The sequence below is a fragment of the Manis pentadactyla genome, chromosome 4 (assembly GCF_030020395.1).
Source record: "Manis pentadactyla isolate mManPen7 chromosome 4, mManPen7.hap1, whole genome shotgun sequence".
Lineage (NCBI taxonomy): Eukaryota > Metazoa > Chordata > Mammalia > Pholidota > Manidae > Manis > Manis pentadactyla.
Window position 1 is genome coordinate 167,476,306 of NC_080022.1, and position 25,013 is coordinate 167,501,318.

Below are 25,013 nucleotides of genomic sequence, written 5' to 3' on the forward strand. Positions count from 1 at the left end.
GGGTACTGACACCCACCAAAAAACAACAATAATTTTTAAACCTTCCTAATTAAGGGAATAGGAAAAAGCACATAAGAAAATGGGAGCTTTAAAGCCAAGTAGCAGAATTACATTAAATGTAAATGCTTTATTTAGAAGACAAAGATTCTCAGATTAGATATATCTAAAACTTAAGTATTCAGAAAGGTGAAAGTAAAAATGAGAAAAATATGACAAGCAAACATTAGTAATTCATAGAACAAGCAGGAAAAACATTAGTAAAAATGAAGATTTTAAACAAAATTAACAAACTTGATTTAGTAAGACATATAAACATTATATCTAACAACTACAGAAATCACTCTTTTTAAGTATACACAAGCATTTAAAAAACTAACAGTATCTTGGGCTAAAGTAAGTCTTCACATCCAAAGGACTTAACTCATATTGTGTGTTTCCTGACCATAATCCAGTTAAACCAGAAAAGTTCCAAGTACACCTAAACATTCCATGGATCAGAAATCAGAAAATGTTTTGAACTGAATGATAAACTACGAAATATTTTAAAATATAGAAGCAGATCAGTGGTTGCCTGGGATTGGGAAGAAGGGGAGGAATGGATTACAAAGAGCCAAGAGGAAACACTGTGGGTAGGATGGGTGTGTTCATTATCCTGGTTGTACTCATAGATAAAAAAATATCAAATTACATATTTTAATACGTGCAGTTTACTGTATGTTAATATTGCATATAAACCTTCATAAAGCTCTTTCTCTAAGGAAAGAAAAAAAGAAGAGGAAAAGTGGAGGTACAGCTACAGCAGTCATCGTCACTGCCTGGAGAATTTCCCCCAAAACAAACCAAAAAAAGTATGGGATGCAGCTAAAAGCAATAAACTTTCAAGAGGAAAATTTATGGCTTTAAATGAATATACTAGAAAAACAATTAATAAGCCAAGCAACCATCTCTAAGAAGTTTTCAAAAAAAAGCTGCAAAACAAACCAAAGGAAGTAGAAGAGCAAAAATTAAGGAAATAGAAAATAAACATTCAACTGAGGATTTAAAATCAGAAGTTGATTCTTTGAAAAGACTGAAAAAATTGACAAAGATATGGAGATTAAGGGGAAAAAAGAGAAGGCACAAATAAATATTTAAATAAATGATAAATTTATAAAATTATTGTTTATATAAGATATATAAATAAAATGATATTTTATTATTATAAGGGATCTGGCAGCTAAGATCCCTTGGAATTATAAAAATTTGAAACCATTTAGAGCAAAGCTTTCCAGGTGTTCTGTGGCAGTTCCAAATATAAATAAATTAACAGGTTTGCCAAGATACTGATTTCCTTAAACCTTGGGTCAGCCAGATAGGGCTTGAGCAGTGATAGGCCTCTGCCACTCTTCTTGTGTGAGCCACTTCTTTCCACTCTATCAAGAAAACATCATTTTCTATTAATGTCTTAAAAAAAAAAGTCTTAAAAAAAAAATGTCTTAAAAAATACTAATTTGGAGAACAACTCTTTCAGCTTAGCATTTAAAGACAGCAAATATATTATTCCCCCCCCCAAAAAAAATCATGAACAAGTGACAAGGATGTAGAGAAAAGGGAACTCTTGTACACTGTTAGTGGAAATGTAAACTGCTACAGACATTACGGAAAACAGTACAAAAGTTCTTCCAAAAATTAAAAATAGAACCACTTAAGATCCAGCAATCCTATTTCTAGATACACATACACAAAGGAAATGAAATCAGTACCTGCCATGCTCACTGCAGCATTCTTCACAACAGCCAAGATATGGAAACAACCTAAGTATCTGTCAGTGATGAATGGATAAAGAAAATGTGGTGTGTGTGTATACACACAATGGAATACTATTCAGCCTTCAGAAAGAAGGAAATCCTGCCTGCCATTTGTGACAACATGGATGAGCCTGGAGTACATACTAATTGAAATAGGTCAGACACAGAATGAAAAATGTTACATGTACCACGTATATGTGGAATTTAAAAGAGTCAAACTCATAGAAGCAGAGTAGAATGGTGATTGCCAGGAACTAGAGGGAGGGGCAAATGGGGATATAGTGTTGAAAGGGTACAAAGTTTCAGTTAAGCAAGATGAATAAGTTCTGGAGATCTAATGTAAAGCAATGTGACTATAGTTAACAATACTGTATTGTATAGGTGAATCTGATTAAGAGGATAGATCTTAAGTGGTCTTGCCACAAACACACAAGAAAAAGAGACAAGGAAAATGGTAACCACGTGAGGTGATTGATGTTAATGAGCTTGTGATGATTATTTCACAATGTATATGAATATCAGAACATCAAGTTGTATATCTTAAATATGTATAAATTTGTGTTTGTTAATTACACCTCAATAAAACAAATAAAAAAGCCAACAGCGTATAATACAATATTACATATTATGGAAACAGTTTTTCTTTTCAAATTGAATCTAAAAATTACACAATTTACAGTTTTTATGCTCTCCATTTCCTTAACGTTTAAAACACTATACAATTAGTAAATATCTCAATTGTATTCCTCAAACGGAAGTAAAATACAAATTTGAGCTAATGACAAAATCACCCCAAATGTAATGTAATTGTGTTTATTATGCTATAAAGCCCATAGAATAAGCATATGAAGAAATTCAGGCCTAACAAATATGACAAACTTACAGATTTTGCTTCAGTTCACTCAACAAATTCTTACTGAACACCGATTATATGTCTGATATCATGGAAGATCAAAGGTGAAAAAGAATGAGTCGTGGCTCTTTATCCTTATGGAACTCAGATTTTAATAAGAAGTAGTAGTACAGACAAAACAGATAACTACTGTGTGGTGTGGTTAAATTATACACAGGCAGTAGACTGTGGTGATTAAGTGCATGGACCCTAGAAGCCACTACCTTGGTCTGAGTCAGTTACCACTTTAATGACCTCTGTGTACCTAGGGTTTTTGTCTATGTGAATATGTAATACACTTAGTGCCCACATACAGTAAACAATGAATTCTTCATTATTTTTATCATTACTATTAAACATTATCATTATTATGAAAAATGAGATACACTTAGTTGGGCACCTAATGGTGTCTGAAGGTTAGGGAGCCTAGGAAGACAAATGTACTTTCTATGTTAAGTCATCTAAATTTTTAGAACAGTCACTAAAGCAATCTGTATCACCTTAAAGCCATTTAAATATTTAAAAATTTACCAGATACAGTTAAATTTTACAACTACTATACACTCATATACTTTCTATTTGTACATAACCATAAGGAAACCTGACTCTGCCTTATCAGAGAGTTTTTCACTGTCATTCAAAACCAACCAAAGTGAAAGTGAAAGAATGTGAGTATGCACAACCGGAAACTTCATGTTCTTTATTTCTGACTTGTACTAAAAACAAATAAAAGAGTTGGCTAACAGTATAAGTTGTTCCTTCTAATTCCAGGATTTATTCAATCTGACAATTTTATTCAAATTTATTCAGTTTGAGCTAACAGTTATCCATTTATTTTTAAATGGATCCATCCTGCAGAGAAAATAGAACATAGTTCACAGATAAACTTAGAAATGCCAACAAAATCAGGAATTAGAAATCTAAGGTTTTATCTTAATGTTAACACTAAATAAATTCTTCCTTTTTACAAAATTTGTTTTCTTTTTCTCTATTGTCTTTGCCATTGGCTTTAAGTTTCTTATAAAGAACAATTCAGACATATTTTCATACTTACCAAACTATCGCTTAAACACATAACAAAAACTCCTTGAATGACTACACAAATGACCACTTAATGAAAAAGAAAAAAACTTGATATGAGGAGGAGGGAAGGTTTCAAATAAATAACAAACTTCCTTTGATACATATAAGTCAAGCTAATTTATCTGAAAAGCAAGTGAAAGGTAGAATCTGGGAGATAGGAGACTTGTTACTTGAAGTTCCACAATAATCAATCAAAGGTACTTGCTTCTAGCATAATTATTATGTTTACATAAATAACATAGTTATTTATGTATCTATCAATAAGACTTAAACCAAAATGCTAAATGTTTATAAAGCAGCCACATAATGTTGGTTTGGGAACCAGTACTTAAATTGAAGACTATATATACCTTCAGAGTAAAGTTCCATTAAAATGAGAAATAAGAAAGTATAAGAATAAAAAAAACCTGTTCTCAAAAGCTGTCACTGAATTGTTTACAGTTGTAAAAGCATCTCACGACAGGATCTGTAAAAATTGTGCAATTCTAACAAGAAACTGATACTGATTTCCATAAGAAAGCTAAAAAGCCTCTTCATGTGTAGTGCCATAATTCCAAAAATCTAAACTACTGGGAAGTTGGCTTACACCTGGGAGGGTCAACTGTTAATATATCTGGATTAAAGAGATAAGAAAGTCTGTTTTTATTTGAAATGGTCTCACCTTGATCTTTCCAAGGGGGAGAGGGTAGAAGAGCAGACAATTTATACTTAGTATAGAGTTAGTATAAATCCTATTATGGATTATTTTAAGGCATGTTCTAATGTTTCTGGAGTAAGTTCCAAGATTACTCAGTGACCAAATGGTCAAAGAATGTTAATTATGAAATCCAATTTGTAGACCTGTAACACCACATACCAAATAAAGCCCAGAAATATTAAATAGCACATAAAATTCTAGAAGAACACCACAAAGGAGAATTCAAACTAAAAATTCAAAATCAAAATATCCTTTTAGTAAGCTACAGATTACCATGGAGGTAGAAAGTCAATTAAAAAAAACTCACTCACCTGATAGGTTTGACTAGTATGGCAAAAGATACCATAACAAAACTAAAACACAGAAGACAGACCTGACAAAATATTTGCAACATATGTAACAAATAGTGCATGTACATAAGATGTATGCTTAAAGCAATACAAAAATGGGCAAAAAAACCCCAAAGTACAATTGTTACAAAAAAAATTAAAAAGCTAGTAAGTATAAGAAAAGATATTAACCCTATTAATAAAAAGTTCAAATAGAAACTATGTATTTTTCATTTCTCAGATTAGAAAATAATAGAAACATTGATAATATCCAGTGAAATGGCAGTATAAAGAAATGTAAATTCTCATACTCTCGATGGGAATGTAAAATGATACAACTTTTTAAGAGGGATATGTGATCATCATATTTATAACAGATAATTTGGTATTTGTTAAAAATTTAACATAATACTCTTACTTCTGTCACAATTTATAGGTATACTCTCATTGGTGCACAAAAGATGTCCTCTGCAATACTGTCAGACAAAAAAAAGGAAGGATAACAAAAATGTGCAACATTTAGAAATGGCTTTGTAAAATGATATATCTATACTAAGGAATACTAGGCCTTTGTGAGACAGATGTATGTACATTGCCTTAAAAGATGTATAACACATTAGGTTAAAAAAGCAAGTTGCAAGTCATTATGTACATCATAATCTTAGTTCTGTCATTTAAAGGGGAAAAACCTTCATGTATAAAAGAATTCATATCAGATCATTAATAGTAGTTACTTTTGGGACTGGTAGTTGGTACATTAAAGGGAGGGAAAGAGGAGGACTTTTACATCTTATATCCTGTGTTGTTTGATTTTATTACAAGCATGTATTTCTTTTGTAATTTTAAAAGATAAGCAAAAATATATTAAATGCCATGTGATGAAAATAACCTGTAATTGTTTTATAATTACATTAAAAAAATTATTCCTATGCAATATTTGCAGAAGTATTCTCAACTTTATTAACAATCTTCAGATTATTAAACCATCATCTTAATACTTGCTAATAATTATTTATATCTGGGCTAAGGCCAGTAACCTTTGGACCTACAAATAGTTGAATAAAACACCATCTTCTATTACAGATCTCATAATGAAATAAGTTTCACATTTTAAAATGATTAATTTAGACTTCTGCTTCTGGCTATGACAGCTTATCTGGCATCAGAACAACTATTAAAAACTGGACTAAAAATATCTTTTTAAGTATTTGAATGGGAATCATACAAATATCAGCTCTGTATTCACAGGCTCTTTATTCCCTTGCATTTGCTGACTTCTAAGCAGAACATAGAGACCGATGAAGAAAACTAAGTACTAAAGCTTGCAGCAGTGTCAATGGACTGGGGAGATGAAAACTGGAATTCAGTACTACCAAAGCTGCCAGGATTCAAATGGTCAACATCGCAGAAAAATGGAGAAATAGATAAAGTCTAACATTCTTCATTTAATTTCCCCTAAAGACATTTGCTGACTCCTAGATTTCAGCAATTTTATGACAGGAGGGAACGAAAAATTGAATTTCAAGGCCTAGAAAGGAAGGAAAAACTTAGTAAGGAACCCTGACAGGGCTACAAACCTGGAATAAAAGCAAAAACAGATTCAACTGGATCAAGATGGTCTCACTTAGTGAAAGACTGAAAGTTTCCCCCAAAGATCAGGAATAAGACAAGAATGCCAGCTTTTGCCACTTCTCATCAACACAGTACTAGAGATTCTAGCAGAGTAATTAAACAAGAAAAAGAAATAAAAGGCATCCAAGTTGGAAAGGGAGAAGTAAAATGCTCTCTGGTTTACAGGCAAAATGATCTTATGTAGAAAACCCTAAAGATTCCACAAAATAACTGTCAGAACTAATACATGAATTCAGCAAAGTTGCAGGATACAAAATTAGCATACAAAAATCAGTTTCATTTCTATATTCTAATAATAAATAATCTCAAAAGGAAATTAACAAAACCAACCCATTTATAATAGCGTCAAATAAATAAAACATTTAGGAACAAATTTAACCAAAGACGTAAAAGCCTTGAATGTTGCTGAAAGAAGTTAAAGAAGATACAAAGAGATGGAAAGACATCCCTTATTCACAGATTAGAAGACTTAATATTGTTAAGATGTCTATAATCTCCAAAGCAATATATAGATTCAATGCAATCCCTCAATGCAAGGCCAACAAAAGGTTTTTTTTTGCATAAATTTAAAAATCTATCCAAAAATTCATATAGAATCTCAAAGGACCACAAAGAGCCAAACAATTTTGGGAGAAAATTTTAAAAAGTTGGAAGTCTTACATTTCCTGATTACAAAGCATAGTAATAGTAACAAAAATGAAGTGTGGTACTGGCAATAAACACAGACAAAGACCAACAGAATAGAATGGAGAGACCAGCAATAAACTTTTGCATATACAGTCAAATAATTTTCAACAAGAGTGTTAAGACCATTCAATGGGGAAAGGGCAGTGTTTTCAAAAAATAGCACTGGGAAAACTAGATATCCACATGAAAAGAATGAAGTTGGACCCTTTATACCATGCACAAAAATGAGCTCAAAATGGACCAAAGGCCTAAATGTGGTAACTAATACTATAAAACTCTCAGAAGAAAATGTAGGAGAAAAGTTTTGAGAAATACAAATCAAAACCACAAAGAGATACCATTTCATATATATTAGGATGGCTACTATAAAAAAAAGAAAACAATAAGTGGTAGCAAGGATGTGGATAAATTGGAACCCTTATTACTTTTGGTGGGGATGTAAAATAGTTCAGTTGCTATAGTAAACAGTATGGTGATTCTTTTAAAAAATCAATAATAGAATTATAAAATATAATATATAATAAGGTTATATATAATATAGTCATTCTACTTTATAACTCACCCTTGAACAATGTGGGGGTTAGGATCACAACCCCCTAAGCAGTAAAAAATCTTCATATACCTTTTGACTCCCTAAAAACTTTACTAATAGCCTACTGTTGACTGGAAGCCTTACCAATAATATAAATAGTTGATAAACATATATTTTGTATATTATATATTGTATTCTTACAATAAGCTAGAGAAAAAAATGCTAAAAAATACATTTATAGGTGCTGTTACTTTATTTATTGAACTAAATCTGTGTATAAATTGACCTGCAAAGTTCAAATCCATACTGTTCAAGGGTCAACTGTGTATTCAAAAGAACTGAAACAGAGTCTCAAAGAGATATTTGTACACCCATGCTTACACCAGCATTACTCACAATAGTTAAAAGGTGAAACAACTCAAGAGTCCACTGACATATAAATGGATAAACAAAATGTGGCTTATTTGTACAATGGACTATTATTCAGCCTTAAAAAATAAGGAAATTCTGAACTACAACATGGATAAACCTTGAGGACATCATGATAAGTGGAATTAGCCAGTAATAAAATGACAAATACAGTATGATTCCACTTAGGTACCCAGAGTAACCAAATTCATAGAGACAATAAGTAGAATGGTGGTTCCTAGAACAGAGGGACATGAAGAATGGAAAGTTATTGTTTACAGTTTTCGTTTCTCAAGATAAAAAGAGTTCTGGAGATGGATGGTAGTGATGATCACTCAACAATGTTTATGTGTCTCAATGAACTGTATACTTATAAATGGTTAAGATGGTAAATTTTATGTTATGTGCATTTTACAATTAAAAAAACAAAGAAAAAAGATCTGGCTGAATTCTGTCTGCCAAAATAAAAAGCAGAAAATAAATTCCTCTCTAGAATAAGCTATAATCAACTAGAACGTCCTGCAATCTGCTCAGAGAAATTAAGGAAGATCTGAATAAATGAAGGAATAAATACATCCTTCATGAATGAAAATACTCACTATTGCTCTCCCCAGTGGAGTCAATGCCATCCCTGTAACAATATCAATTTCTTTTTGTAGAAATTGACAAGCTGATTCCAAAATCTATATGAAAATTAAAGGGACCTAGAATAGCCAAAATCATTTTAACAAAGAACAAAGATGGAGGACTTACACTATCTGATTTCAAGACTTAAAATGGAACAGAACAAAATCCAGAAATTCAATGGGGAAAGAATAATCTTTTTAACAAATAGGGCTAGAATAAGTGGAAAGCCATATACCAAAAAACTAATTTATTAATTAATAAGGAAAAAGAATCTACCCCTATCTAATACCATATATAAAACTTGACTCAAAATGGATCAAAAACCTTAATGCAAAAGTTAAAATGATAAAACCTCTAGAAGAAAACACAGAAGATAATCTTAATTTCCTTGAATTTTACAGCATCTTAAATGGGTCACAAAAAAACACATGACCTATAAAAGAAAAATTCAATGAACTGGAATTCATTGAAATTAAAAAGTTATGCTCTTCAAAAAACACTGTAACAAAAATGAAAAGGCAAGCCACAGTTTGAGAGAGAGAATTTGCAAAACCTGACCAACAAAGGCTTCTATCTCAGATATATAAAGAACTTAAAAGATCTAAATAGGTACTTCACCAAGGAAGATATACAGTTGACAATTAAGGACATGAAAAGATGCCTGACATCATTAGCCATTGGGGAAATGTAAATGCAAATATTAATAGCAACAATGTATTTGATTATGTTGTCTTGTGTGCAGGGTGTGCGTATGCGTGCTTATATATAAGTGAAATGAATGACAGCAATGACATAAGGGATGGAAAGGAGGAATTAGGAATATTTTGTTATTAAAAAGTACTTGCACTACCTGTGAAGCAGTATAGTGTTATATGAAAGTGGACTTGGATTAGTTTTGAATGTACATGGCTAATTCTAAGGCAAACAACCAAAAAAATTTAAGTATAATTGATATACTAAGGATAGAAAAATGGCATCATGTAAAATACTCAATTAAAACCACAAATGGCAGAAAAAGTGTGTAAGACAAAAAACAAAAGCAACAAATAGAAAACAGTAACAAATACGGTAAATATTAATCCAATGATATCAATAATCACCTTAAACATCAATGGTCCAAACAAAACAATGAAAAGACACAGATTGTCAGAGCAGAACAAAAACAATACCCAACCACATGTTGTCTATAAGAAATCCACTTACGTATAAAGACACATAAGATTAAAAGTAAAAGGATAGAGAAAGTATAAATATAAACCTAATACCAATCAAAAGAAATTGGGAATGGCTATATTAAATTCAGAAAGAATAAACTTCAGAACAAGGAAGTTAATCACATAATGATAAAGAGGTCAACACTCCACGAAGACATGATAATCCTGAATGTGTATGAGTAACAACTGAGCGTCAAAATACATAAAGCAGAAATGGATAGAACAGCAAAGAGAAATAGATTAATCTACTATCATAGTTGGAGACTTTAACACTCTTCTATCAGAAATGGACATAACCAGGAGCAGAAAATCAGTAAGGATACAACTGAATTCAATAGCACCATCCATCAACTGGCTATAACTGATATTTATAAACTACTTAATCAAACAATAGCTGATGTTACACATCCTACTCAAGCTCACATGGAATATTCACTAAGACAGACCACATTCTAGGTCATAAAACACACCTTAACTAATTTAAAAGAATAGAAATCATAAAATGTCTGCTCTCAGATCTCAGTGGAATTGAATTAGAAGTCAATAACAGAAATAGAGCTGGAAAAATCCCCAAACAACTGAAGAATAAACAATACACTTCTAAATAACAAAAAGGCCAAAGAAGAAATCCCAAGAGAAAATTTTTTAAGTTTTGAACTAAATGAAAATGAAAATACAACTTTTCAAAATTTGGCAGATACGGTGAAAGCAGTACTTAGAGGGAAATTTAGAGTACTGAAACCATATATTAGAAGATCTAAAATCAATCATCTAAGCTTCAATCTTACAAAACTGGAAAAAGAAGAGCAAATTAAATCAAAGTAAGCAGAAGAAAAGAAATAATAAAAATGAGAGCAGAAATCAATTAAATTGAAAACAGGAAAACAGCAGAGAAACTCTTTTCTCTGAAAGATCAACAAAATTGATACACCTCTGGTCAGACTAAGGAAAAAAGACAAATTTCTAAAATCAGAATTCAAAGAGAGGACATCACTACAGATCCCATGGACATTAAAAGGATAATAAAGAAATATTATGAACAACTCTATGCCCACAGATTTGGTAACATAGATGAAATGGACCAGTTTCTTGAAACACACAATCCACCAAATCTCACACAAGAAGAAATAGACAATTTGGGCCTATTACCTTCTGAAGACTGGTGAATCCTACTACACATTAAAAAAGAAATTATAGTCATTCTTTAAAATCTCTTCCAGAGGATAGAAACAGAGGAATACTTCCCAACTCATTTTATGAGGCCAGCATTACCTCAGTAACAAATTCAGACAAAGACAGTATGAGAAAACTACAGCCCAGTATCTCTTATGAACATAGATGCAAAAATCCTCAACAAAATATTAACAAATTAAATCCAGCAATGTATAAAGAGAATTACATGTTATGACCATGTGGTTTTCTTTTTGTCCTATACAAGGCATTTATTTCCAAATATTACCTTATTCCTTGACATAATGTACAAATGAGTTCAACTCAGAATTCACTACCCACAGCTGAGTAGGTTTGAGGATTACCTAAGAAAGTGTTACTAAATAATTAGGATTTAAGTATATATTTGAATATGTTCAGCTTTGTCCATGTGACATGATTCTAAAACAATCAAATACATTAATTCTATTAATGTGGCCAATTTATTGGGAAAAAAACAATTAGCTAATGGACTCAGCTAGCAAGGGTGATTTATTTCTCATATATAAATATGCCTTTATTATAGATAATTTCATCTTAACCTTCCTAGAAATTCTGTAGTTATCATTAACTTAGATGTTTGTATGCAAGTCCTTTACTAGCCTTCATCTCACTTCAGTGAGCAATATACATTTACATTTGAAAACTGCATATTTATCTCTCTTAATATATATAATTTCTATTGGCAGAACTCATGAAAAAGAGTTTTGGTGTCATTCTTACCTTTTCATTATTATTTAGTAAATTTTCAATATCCTATATTTGCTTGAATAATATTGAGAGATAAACTTCTAAAGTAATAGTCATAATCATCATTCATGTTCATATTTCCATTTCCTGCACTGACACCTGTTAAATGTTTTGGCCTCTCTTCCTCTCTCCATCTTTTAGGTGAGGGCATTAATCGATAGTTCTGTTTTTCTCTATTTACATTCTCATCCTCGGGGAATTTAGTTTAGTTTCATTGTTGAACTACCACTTCCAGACAAAAGTATCCCAAATCTTTTTTTTCTAGCATTGTTTTTTGCATGTGTTTTTTTTTTGGTATCATTAACCTACAATTACATGAGGAACATTATGTTAACTAGACTCCCCCCATCACCAAGTCCCCTCCACAAACTCTATTACAGTCACTGTCCATCAGTGTAGTAAGATGCTGTAGAATCACTACTTGTCTTCTCTGTGTTCCACAGCCCTCCCCGTGCCCCCCTGCACATTATATGTGCTAATCGTAATGCCCCCTTTCTTTTTTCTCCCCCCTTCTCACCCCCTTCCCACCCATCCTTAACAGTCCCTTCCCTTTGGTAACTGTTAATCCATTCTTGGATTCTGTGAGTCTGCTGTTGTTTTGTTCCTTCTGTTTTTTCTTTGTTCTTATACTCTACACATGAGTGAAATCATTTGGTACTTGTCTTTCTATGCCTGGCTTATTTCTATGAGCATAATACCCTCTAGCTCCATCCATGCTGTTGCAAATGGTAGGATTTGTTTTCTTCTCATGGCTGAATAATACTCCATTGTGTATATGCACCACATCTTCTTTATCCATTCATCTACTGATGGACACTTAGGTTGCTTTCATTTCTTGGCTATTGTAAATAATGCTGAGACAAACATAGGGGTGCATATGTCTTTTTCAAACTGGAGTGCTTCATTCTTAGGGTAAATCCCTAGAAGTGGAATTCCTGGGTCAAATGGTATTTCTACTTTGAGCTTTTTGAGGAACCTCCATACTGCTTTCCACAATGGTTGAACTAGTTTACATTCCCACCAGCAGTGTAGGAGGGTTCCCCTTTCTCCACAACCTTGCCAACATTTGTTGTTTGTTTTTTGGATGGTGGTGATCCTTACTGGTGTGAGGTGATATCTCATTGTGGTTTTAATTTGCATTTTTATGACTAGTGATGTAGAGCATCTTTTCATGTGTCTGTTGGCCATCTGAATTTCTTCTTTGGAGAACTGTCTGTTCAGCTCCTCTGCCCATTTTTTAATTGGATTATTTGCTTTTTGTTTGTTGAGGTGCATGAGCTCTTTATATATTTTGGATGTCAACCCTTTATCAGATCTGTCATTTATGAATATATTCTCCCATACTTTAGGATGCCTTTTTGTTCTATTGATGATGTCCTTTGCTGTACAGAAGGTTTTGAGCTTGATATAGTCCCACTTGTTCATTTTTGCTTTTGTTTCCCTTGCCCGAGGAGATATGTTCATGAAGAAGTCATTCATGTTTATGTCCATGAGTTTTTTTGCCTATGTTTTTTTCTAAGAGTTTTATGGTTTCATGACTTACATTCAGGTCTTTGATCCATTTGGAGTTTACTTTTGTGTATGGGGTTAGACAGTGATCCAGTTTCATTCTCTCACATGTAGCTGTCCAGTTTTGCCAGCACCATCTGTTGAAGAGACTGTCATTTCACCATTGTATGTCCATGGCTCCTTTATCGTATATTAATTGGCCATATATGTTTGGGTTAATGTTTGGACTCTCTATTCTGTTCCACTGGTCTGTGGCTCTGTTCTTTTGCCAGTACCAAATTGTCTTGATTACTGTGGCTTTGTAGTAGACTTGGGAAGCGAGATGCCCCCTGCTTTATTCTTCCTTCTCAGGACTGCTTCGGCAATTCGGGGTCTTTTGTGGTTCCATATGAATTTTGAAACTATTTGTACCAGTTCGTTCAAGAATGTTGTTGGTATTTTGATAGGCATTGCAATGAATCTGTAGATTGCTTTAGGCAGGATGGCCATTTTCACAATTTTAATTCTTCCTAGCCAAGAGCATGGAATGAGTTTCCATTTGTTAGTGTCCTCTTTAATTTCTCTTAAGAGTGTCTTATAGTTTTCAGGGTACAGGTCTTTCACTTCTTGGATAGGTTTATTCCTAGGTATTTTATTCTTTTTGATGCAATTGTGAATAGAATCGTTTTCCTGATTTCTCTTTCTGTTAGTTCATCGTTAGCGTATAGGAAAGCAATTTCTGTGTATTAATTTTGTATCCTGCAACTTTGCAGAATTCAGGTATTAGTTCTAGTAGTTTTGGAATGGAGTCTTTAGGGTTTTTTATGTACAGTATCATGTCATTTGCAAATAGTGACAGTTTGACTTCTTTACCAATCTGGATGCCTTGTATTTCTTTGTTTTGCCTGATTGCTGTGGCTAGGACCTCCAGTACTATGTTGAATAACAGTGGGGAGAGGGGGCATTCCTGTCTTGTTCCCGATCTTAGAGGAAAAGCTTTCAGCTTCTCATTGTTAAGTATGATGTTGGCTGTGGGTTTGTCATATATGGCCTTTATTTTGTTGAGGTACTTGCCCTGTATACCCATTTTGTTGAGAGTTTTTATCATGAATGGATGTTGAATTTTGTCGAATGCTTTTTCAGTGTCTATGGAAATGATCATGTGGTTTCTGTCCTTCTTTTTGTTGATGTGGTGGATGACACTGATGGATTTTCGAATGTTGTACCATCATTGCTTCCCTGGGATGAATCCCACTTGGTCATGGTGTGTGATCCTTTTATGTATTTTTGAATTTGGTTTGCTAATATTTTGTTGAGTATTTTTGCTTCTACGTTCATCAGGGAGATTGGTCTGTAATTTTCTTTTTTGGTGGGGTCTTTGCCTGGTTTTGGTATTAGGGTGATGTTGGCTTCATAGAATGAGTTTGGGAGTATTCCCTCCTTTTCTATTTATTGGAAAACTTTAAGGAGAGTGGGTATTATGTCTTCTCTATATGTCTGATAAAATTCAGCTGTGAATCCATCAGGACCAGGGGTTTTGTTCTTCAGTAGGTTTTGATTACCGATTCAACTTCTTTGCTGGTAATTGGTCTGTTTAGATTTTCTGTTTCTTCCTTGTTCAGTCTTGGAAGGTTGTAGTTTTCTAGGAAGTTGTCCATTTCTTCTAGGTTTTCCAGCTTTTTAGTATATAGATTTTCATAGTATTCTCTAATAATTTTTTGTATTCTGTGGGGTCCATCGTGATTTTTCCTTTCTCACTTCTGATTCTGTACATGTGTGTAGATTCTCTTTTTCTCTTAATAAGTCTGGCTAGGGGCTTATCTATTTTGTTTATTTTTTCAAAGAACCAGCTCTTGGTTTCATTGATTTCTTTCTATTGTTTTGTTATTCTCAATTTTATTTATTTCTTCTCTGATCTTTATTATGTCCCTCCTTCTGCTGACTTTGCGCCTCATTTGTTCTTCTTTTTCCAGTTTCAATAATTGTGACTTTAGACTATTTGTTTGGGATTGTTCTTCCTTCTTTAAATAGGCCTGGATTGCTATATACTTCCTTCTTAGAACTGCCTTCACTGCGTCCCACAGACGTTGGGGCTTTATACTGTCATTATCATTTGTCTCCATATATTGCTTGATCTCTGTTTTAATTTGGTCACTGATCCATTGGTTATTTAGAAGCATGTTGTTAAGCTTCCATGTGTTTATGGGTCTTTTTGTTTTCTTTGTACAATTTATTTCTAGTTTTATGCCTTTGTAGTCTGAGAAGTTGGTTGGTAGAATTTCAGTCTTTTTGAATTTACTGAGGCTCTTTTTGTGGCCTAGTATGTGGTCTATTCTGGGAAATGTTCCATGTGCATTTGAGAAGAATGTGTATCCTGCTGCTTTTGGGTGTAGAGTTCTATAGATGTCTGTTAAGTCCATCTGTTCTAGTGTGTTGTTCAGTGCCTCTGTGTCCTTACTTATTTTTTGTCTGGTGGATCTGTCCTTTGGAGTGAGTGGTGTGTTGAAGTCTCCTAGAATGAATGCATTGCATTCTATTTCCTCCTTTAATTATGTTTGTATTTCTTTCACATATGTTGGTGCTCCTGTATTGGGTGCATATATATTTACAATGGTTATATATCCTCTTGTTGGACTGCCCCCCTTTATCATTATGTAATGTCCTTCTTTATCTCTTGTTACTTTCTTTGTTTTGAAGTCTGTTTTGTCTGATACAAGTACTGCAACACCTGCTTTTTTCTCCTATTGTTTGCATGAAATATCTTTTTCCATTCCTTGACTTTTAATCTGTGTATGTCTTTGGGTTTGAGGTGAGTCTCTTGTAAGCAGCATATAGATGGGTCTTGCTTTTTTATCCATTCTGTGACACTGTGTCTTTTGATTGGTGCATTTAGTCCATTTACATTTAGGGTGATTATTGAAAGATGTGTACTTATTGCCATTGCAGGTTTTAGATTCGTGGTTACCAAAGGTTCAAGGGTAGCTTCTTTACTATCTAGCTGTCTAACTTAACTCTCTTATTAAGCTATTATAAATACAGTCTGATGATTCTTTATTTCTCTCCCTTCTTATTCCTCCTCTTCCATTCTTTATATGTTAGGTGTTCTATTCTGTACTCTTTTGTGTTTCCTCTGACTGCTTTTGTGAGTAGTTTATTTTATTTTTTACCTTTAGTTAGTATTTGGTAGGTCTGCTTTCTTTGGTGTGATTTTATTTTCTCTGTCAACATCTATTTAGCCTTAAGAGTGCTTCCATCTAGAGCAGTCCCTTTAAAATATCCTGTAGAGGTGGTTTGTGGGAGGTAAATTCCCTCAACTTTTGTTTGTCTGGGAATTATTTAATCTCTCCTTCATATTTAAATGATAATCGTGCTGGATACAGTATTATTGGTCAAGGCCCTTCTGTTTCATTGCATTAAATATATCATGCCATTCTCTTCTGGCCTGTAAGGTTTCTACTGAGAAGTCTGATGACAGCCTGATGGGTTTTCCTTTATAAGTGACCTTTTTTCTCTCTCTGGCTGCCTTTAATACTCTGTCCTTGTCTTTGATCTTTGCCATTTTAATTGTTATATGTCTTGGTGTTGTCCTCCTTGGGTACCTTGTGTTGGGAGTTCTGTGGGCCTCCATGGTCTGAGAGACTATTTCCTCCCCAAGTTTGGGTAAGTTTTCAGCAATTATTTCTTCAAAGACACTATCTATCCCTTTTTCTCTTCTTCTTCTGGTACTCCTATAATGCGTATATTGTTCCATTTGGATTGGTCACACAGCTCTCTTAATATTCTTTCATTCCTGGAGATCCTTTAATCTCTCTCTGCCTCAGCTTCTCTGTATTCCTGTTCTCTGATTTCTATTCCATTAATGGCCTCTTGCACCTCATCTAGTCTGCTCTTAAGTCCTTCCAGAGATTGTTTTATTTCTGTATTCTCCCTCCCTACTTGCTCCTTTAGCTCTTACATATTTCTCTGCAGGTCCATCAGCATGGTTATGACCTTTATTTTGAATTCTTTTTCAGGAAGATTGGTTAAATCTATCTACCCAGGCCCTCTCTCAGGGGTTGTCTGGGTAATTCTGGACTGGACCAAATTCTTCTGCCTTTTCATGGTGATAACAGTAGCTGTAGGCAGGTAGCACGTGTGTCAGCTGGGAGAACAAAATCCTTTCCTGTTTGCTGGTCCCCTTGCCCTTCTCCGCTGCCTGTGTTGGTTATATGCACTCCTGAAGCAGCCTCCGGATTAATCCCCTATGCTACTGTGGGCGGGGTTACCGTCAGGGTAGCCCAGAGCCCTGCAGGGAGTGGCAGGCGCACCGGGTGTGCTCTCCTGTTAAAGCGGTGCCCCTTTGCACCTTGCCATGGTTTCTTCTGCCTGTGCCGGGCAGCTGAGCGCTGGCAGCAGCCTTTGGGTCTGGCCTGGGCGGCTGTGCACCGGGATTCTGGGAGGCTGCTGGGGGTGTGGCCACTCCTGGGCTGCTCCGCCGCTGCCCCCACCACCGCGGGCTCGCACAGCCGCTCCTGGGCTGCTCAGCTGCCGCCGCAGGCATGCATAGCTACTCTCAGGCTACTGTACCACTGTGTCGGGGGCTGCACCAGCTGGGGGAATGACTGGCAGGCTGCTTATCGCAGTGAGGGGCTTCAGAGCTGCACTGCGGCCCAGGGGGTTAGGGTGCCTGGAGTTCCCCGGGATTCCCAGCTGCTGGGTTGAGTGTGCCGGGATGATTCCATTCAGCTGTGAGGTCCCTGCCCCTTTAAGACTTTCAAAAAGCACTCGCTTTTCTTTTGTCCCAGGGGAGAAGGTTGCGGAGGACCCACTCACAGATTTTGCTTTTCCGTTTCTCTAATATCCAGCACACCGTGCACTATGTGTCTGCGCTCCCGGTGCGGATTACTAGAGCTGGTTGTTTAACAGTCCTGGGCTTTCACTCCCTCCCTGCTCCAACTCCTTTCTTCCCGCGGGAGAGCTGGGGGGTGTGGGTAGCACTTGAGTCCTGCTGGGCCACAGCTTGTATCTTAGCCCCTTTGTGAGATGCTGAGTTCTCACAGATGTAGATGTAGCCTGGTTGTTGTACTGTATCCACTGGTCTTTCTTTTAGGAATAGTTGTAGTTGTTGTATTTTCAAAAATATATATGGTTTTGGGAGGAGATTTCTGCTGCCCTACTCAAGCCACCATCTTGGCTCCTCTCCCCCATGACCATGTGGTTTTATCATAGTATGCAAGACTATCTCAACACTCAAAAATCAATTAATGTACTCCATCACATCAACAAGCTAAAAAAAATCACATAAATATATCAATAGATGCAGAAAGGCATCTGACAAAATCCAACACCCATTCATAATAAAAACTCTCAGCAAACTTAGGAATAAAGTTGAACTTTAAGTTGACAAAGAACTACAAAAACCATACAGCTAACACCATAATGGTGAGAAACTCCAAACTTTCCAGCTAAGATGAGAAACAAGGCAAGGATGTCCCTTTTGACCACTGGTTTTCAACATCATACTTGAAGTCCTAACTAATGAATTAAAACAAGAAAAGGAAATAAAAGGTATACATATTGGGAAAGTAAATAAACTGTCTTTGTTCACAGATGACACGGTCATATAGAAAAATAAAAAGAATTAACAAAAAACTCCTGGAACTAATAAGCAATAAAAGCAAAGTTGCAGGATATAACGTTAACATACAAAAGTCATTCACTTTCCTATATACCAGCAATGAATAAGTGATATTTGAAATTAAAAACACATTATCACTTATGAAATAAGATAAATGACCCTACAAATGAAATACTGAGGTATAAATCTAACAAAATATGTACAAGATCCATACAAGGAAAACTACAAAAAACTATGATGAAAGATATAAAAGAACAACTAAATAAATGGAGAGGTATTCCATATTCATGGATAAGAAAACTCAGTATTGTCTAGATGTCAGTTCTTCACAACTTTATCTACAGACTCAATACCATTCCTAATCAAAAGCCCAGAAAGTTACTTTGTGGATATTGAAAAAGATTCTAAAGTTTATACGAAGAAGGAAAAAACCGAGAATACCCAACTCAATACTGAAGGAGTAGAATAAAGAGAAATTAATCTAACCAAGTTTAAGACTTACTATAAAGCTACAGTAATCAAAGTGATGTGGTAATAGAGAAACAAGAGACAAATAGATCAATGGAACAAATAGAGAGCCTAGAAAAAGACCCACATAAATATAGTCAACTGGTCTTTGGCAGAGGAACAAAAGCAATACAGGGGAGCTACCTTTTCAACATATGGTGCTGGAAAAACTGAACATCCCCATGCAAAAAATAAATTAATCTAGTCACAGACCCTATACTTTTTATAAAAACTAACTCAAAATGGATTATAAACCTACATGTAAAATGCAAAATGCAAAACTATCAAACTCCTAGAAGATAACATAGGAAAAAACCTAGTTGACTTGGGTATGGTAGTGACTTTTTAGATACAACACTAAAGGCACAATCCATGAAAGAAATAAATGATAACCTGAACTTCATTAAAATTTAAAACTTCTGTTCTATGAAAGGCAATGTCAAGAGAATGAAAAAACAAGCCACATACTGGGAGAAAATATTTTGCAAAAACACATCTGATGAAGGACTGCTAGCCAAAACATACAAAGAATTCTTAAAACTCAACAGTAAGAAAAAGAACAATCCAATTAATATTGTGCAAAAGACTTGAACAGACACCTCACCAAGAAAGATATGTAGATGGCAAATAAGCATATTTAAAGATGTTCAACATCACATGATTACAGACCTATTAATTAAACCAATAATGACATATCACTCATTACACAACTATCAGAATGGCCAAAATCCAAAACACTGACAACAACAAATGCTGGGGAGAATGTGGAATAACAGGAACTCTAATTCACTGCTAGTGAGAATGTAAAATGATACACTCATTTTGGAAAACAGTTTGGCAATTTCTTACAAAACTAAATACACTCTTATCATAGGATCCAGCAATCATGCTCCTTGGTATTTACCGAAAGGAACTGAAAATATATGTACCCCCAGACACCTGCACATGGATAGTTCGAGCATCTTTATTCATAACTGCCAAAAGTTGGAAGTAACCAAGATGTCCTTCAGCATGTTCATGGATAAAAAAAATGATACATACAGACAGCAGAATACTATTCAGAGCCAAAAAGAAATGAGCTATCAGGCAATGAAAAGACATGGAAGAAACTTAAATGCCTATTACTAAGTGAAAGAAGCCAATCTGAAAAGGGAACATACTCTATGATTTCAACTGTATGACATTCTGAAAAGGCAAAACTATGGAGACAGTGAAAGACTAGTGATTGCCAGGGGCTAGGGGGAGGAATGAATAAATAGACAGAGCACAGAGGATTTTTAGGGCAGTGAAATGCTTTGGTATGACATTATAATGGTGAATACATGTCATTACGCATTTGCTAAAACCGACAGCACGTATAACACCAAGCATGAGCTCTAATGTAAACTATGGAGTTTGGATGATAATGAGGTGTCAATGCAGGCTCATCAACTATAACAAATGTACTACTCTGGTTGGAGATGTTGATAGCAGGGTAGGCTTTGTGTGTGCAGAAGGGGGACAGGGCATATATGGGAAGTATTGATTTTCTACTCAATTTTGCTGTGAATTTAGAACTGCTCTAAAAAATAAAGTTTATTAATTAAAAAAATAAAATCACCATTTAATTCAGAAAACAAGATCCCTTGAAAGTTAACAAAGAACTGGGAAAATACTTGGCTCTTCAATGTAGCCTGGAAAAATGGTTTGCTTATGTATTATTTTACCCATTATCCAGAAGAATTAAAAACACATAACAGACTTTATGTTCAAAATTCCCAAAACTCAGTATACCTGGGAAAAGTAGAAAACCAGAGACAAAATAAAAACAAGAACTCAGAAGTAAGACCATTTTAGTGCCCAAAAAACTCTAAAAGCTACCTAAAAAGAGGTATTATGCCAGATTCTGAGTCTTTCAAAGTATGTATCGTAAAACATACAGCAAACTAAAGCAATTTGCTTAATACATTTAATATTATATGGCATATTCTACATTATTTATATCTACATTATTTATATCAGTTTCAATTAAATACCTAGAAGAATCTCATAAGGGTTTTTCCTCTTTTTAATGAGACAGCTATACTCAAGTCTTATCTTCTTGTCCAAGTAAATAAAATATGCATAACACACCACAGTTCCCTGGAATCCCTCTTCAGAGGGTACAAATTCAACAGAACTCCATACGGCTCACAAAAATGTTGTTTGGCCAGAAAAGTTCTTTAAAATTTTAATATATTTATGTGAGACAGGCAGTCTTCCTTTCAGCCTCTGCCTTAACATTCTTATTTTCCTACACCCAGCCCAATTCATTCATGTTTATTTGCTTAATCACGACAGTACCTTTGGTTTGAGGCCCCTGCCCTATATCTTAGTTGTATAATTAAAGTTATACTCAGATTCCTTTAATTTAAAATTTCCTTGTGAAAGTCTATATTTCAATACATTTGTATTAGAAAGAGGTATTTTCCGCTCTCTTTCAATCTTCCTGATTTGAGGTCTACCACTTAATTTTCAGGATGACATAAACAACTGTATTGCAGAGATGATGGTTTATTAATGTCATTACTTATCCACACATAATTTTATGAAAGAATATGTATTACTAATAGTTGGATAAAGGCTTATGATCAAGTGTGAGGAATGATTCCTTTTTATCAAGTTAATAGTTTTTCGCAAAATTATTAATATTTGGCCATGTTTTTGACTAAGCTGTTTTATCCTTTCACTTAAACACACACATGTGCACATTTATTTGCACATGCTGAAAAAGACGATCCTACTTCAAGAATAAACATGTTAAAAAATTTACATGCCTTACATGGATAAACCAAAGTGATGCTGCTGGATCTGAAACTATGAATTAGAACTTTGTATGAAATACCATGTCACCGATGGAAAAATTTTTTCTTACACAGCTAATTCTACAAACACACCTGACTGAGTATACTAAGGGAAAGTCAGTACAAAACTTTCAAGTGACCATTCTCTCCATGGTTATGCCCAAGCCATCTATTAATGACAAATTAAAAGACTCTTTACCTGTCAGGACCTGAGTTCAGGCACTCAAAAGTTTCATATTTCTCTTGCAGAAGCTGATGGCAATACTAATCCCTGCCCTGTGTAGGGGAGGTGCATTCCTTGCACTGGCTTAAGTGCTAGTGATTTCACCAACCCTTGAAGTGCAGAACAGTAAAAAAACAATTTTCAGCCATTTTTCTGATTTCCCTTTTTAAAAATATTACAAGGTAATATCTCAAATAGATATCAAAATAAATTATTTCTGTTTAAAAGGCAGTGCCCTAATTTAAAGAGACACATGCCAATTGGTTGTTCTGGGTTACTGCACATATCACAAGATGGCCTTTTTCATCAATTAAAAACTTACACAAAGAAGCAACAGTTTCATGTCTTTAAATAATTTTCTGATTTTACCCTAAAGCACCAAGATTTAGTGGTTACAGATATGTAAATAGATCTTGCAGAAAATCCTAAGTATTAATAGGTACATCTAGATGAGACTAGCTGGGTTAAAAAATGATCTCTTTCCTATTGACTCATTTATTCCCTGCTTCTAGCATACAGACCTGGAAGGAACTGGCAGTCATATTTGCAACTACTAGTTTCCAAAGTAACATGTTATACTCTTCTATAAGGTAAAAATCAAGAAATGATACTATGTCCAAGGGCAAAATTGAGTTATGCAGTTATCTGGAAAGCCAAATCTATCTTTGTTTCTGACTGAAACCTTAAAATACCAAAATACAATTCCTCATTCTTATACTCTAAAATTAAATTGGCTTACACATGAGTCCAGGTTTTTCTTGTTGCTGTAGAAAAAATGAGTGGAGCAGAAGAAAATATTTTATGCACCTGAAAAATGTTAATGTTTTCTCTGAATCTCTCTCTAAAAATACTCTTTACTTCCTACATGCTTTCATCTCTCTTTTGACTCTCTCATCTGCGTGAGAACACTAACACTGCTTCCTTGAAATTCATATCATCATGGCTTGGCATCATTCAGTTATGGATATTCAGCACAGTTGAGTTCTCAGAATTCTTTCCTGGCATTTTAGTAGAAAATTAAATTAAAAAAAAAGACACCTGAGCTGAAACTGTGACAGCTGGGTGGGGCACATTTATTTTACTAGCTCTACCTATTTATAATGGACACTACTTAAAAATTGTACACTGAATTTAAATGTTCTCTCCCTACAACAAAGAAAGCTTGCCTTGATATGCTTGGCTAAATAGTCCCATTTTTCTTCACAGTTAAAGAAATTAAATAATCTCTTTCATTTACCAAGCTATTTTTTTTAAGCAGGCATTCACTCAAAATCCATTTGAAGGATCTGTTCCTCTAACTTAAAAATCACAGTAGTTTGACCTCATTTACAATCAACTGAACATAAATACTTCTTGGCAATAATATGCTCAACTGCTACTTACTTTCTGACTGTATATATGTCTTTCTACAGACAAGATATTTTAAGAAAAATTCATGAAATAATATTATCAGGCCTTTATGCTTCTTTTCAGTATAACATAAAGGAGAGGGGAAATAGCAATACAAAATGTAAATTAAAAGATCAAATTTCTAACTTATTTTATATCAAATGAGAAGACTTTCCAAGAGGAAATCTGAGTAGTAGAGACTAACCAATAAATCATTTTGACAAAGAACATCAAGGTAAAGAAAAAAATAAAAAGCAATCCAGCTCCAATATTAGTATACTTGTGAATTTATGCCAAACTTGTATCTTTTTAAAATGCAGTTCATGTGGAATAAGATTTCAGGCCAAAACTGATTACTCAATTTAATCCTTATTGTAATTACAGGGTCTAAAATAGTTTCCATTTTAAAGATGCTAATTGAGTTCTTACACATTCTGTATCATGTTCTTTTTAATATACTTTTTCCCTATAACTCTGTTGTCTAGTTTCTAACCTTCACATTTGATTTCATAAAGCAAATATTTTTCTCCCAGTTAAGAGTAAGACTTATTATCTCAGTTTTAATCTATTGTTCAAGTGAAAGAAAAAAAGAACTTTAGGAAAACCACCTAAGAAATAAGCCCCCTTGATGAACCAACCTTTCACGTTCAAAGTACTTAATTTTTAAAATAATTCAGCTTATATGCATTACATTCACTTTACACTTATGAAAATATGATCTACCTAGGGTCACAAAATCAGGTAATATTTGAAACAGAATTAAAATTGTGACATTTCCTTTATCTAATAACAGTTGGGTTATGCTATTAAAATATTTCCCATGAACATCTGAAGAACTTTCCTATTGCTAAAGTAACAAACATTGATATCTTTACCTGAAAATGTGTATGTTAAACACACATACAAGCACACACAAATACATATACACACAAATGAACAGCAAATTAAAATGAAACAGCTCTTACCTTCATCTCCCTCTGGTGCATATGAAGCTGTAATAATGTCAATATCAGCACAATTCATCACAATCTGATTGGTTGCCTGCCTTACCTAAGGGAAAAAGAAAAACCACTGGTGTCAGAAATAGCCTAGATTAATAATATGTACATCTTCATCTCAG

The 25,013-nt window shown here is 34.2% G+C and overlaps 1 protein-coding gene across 2 annotated transcripts in view; it reads right to left on the reverse strand.

Moving 5' to 3' along the window:
• Positions 1 to 25,013, reverse strand: part of NPEPPS (aminopeptidase puromycin sensitive) — a 103,032-nt gene that overhangs the window by 69,800 nt on the left and 8,219 nt on the right. For both annotated transcript variants that reach the window (XM_036930355.2, XM_036930353.2), the window contains exon 2: positions 24,859 to 24,943. In XM_036930355.2, the coding sequence (XP_036786250.1) occupies positions 24,859 to 24,943 (85 nt within the window). The remainder of the gene's footprint in view (positions 1 to 24,858; positions 24,944 to 25,013) is intronic.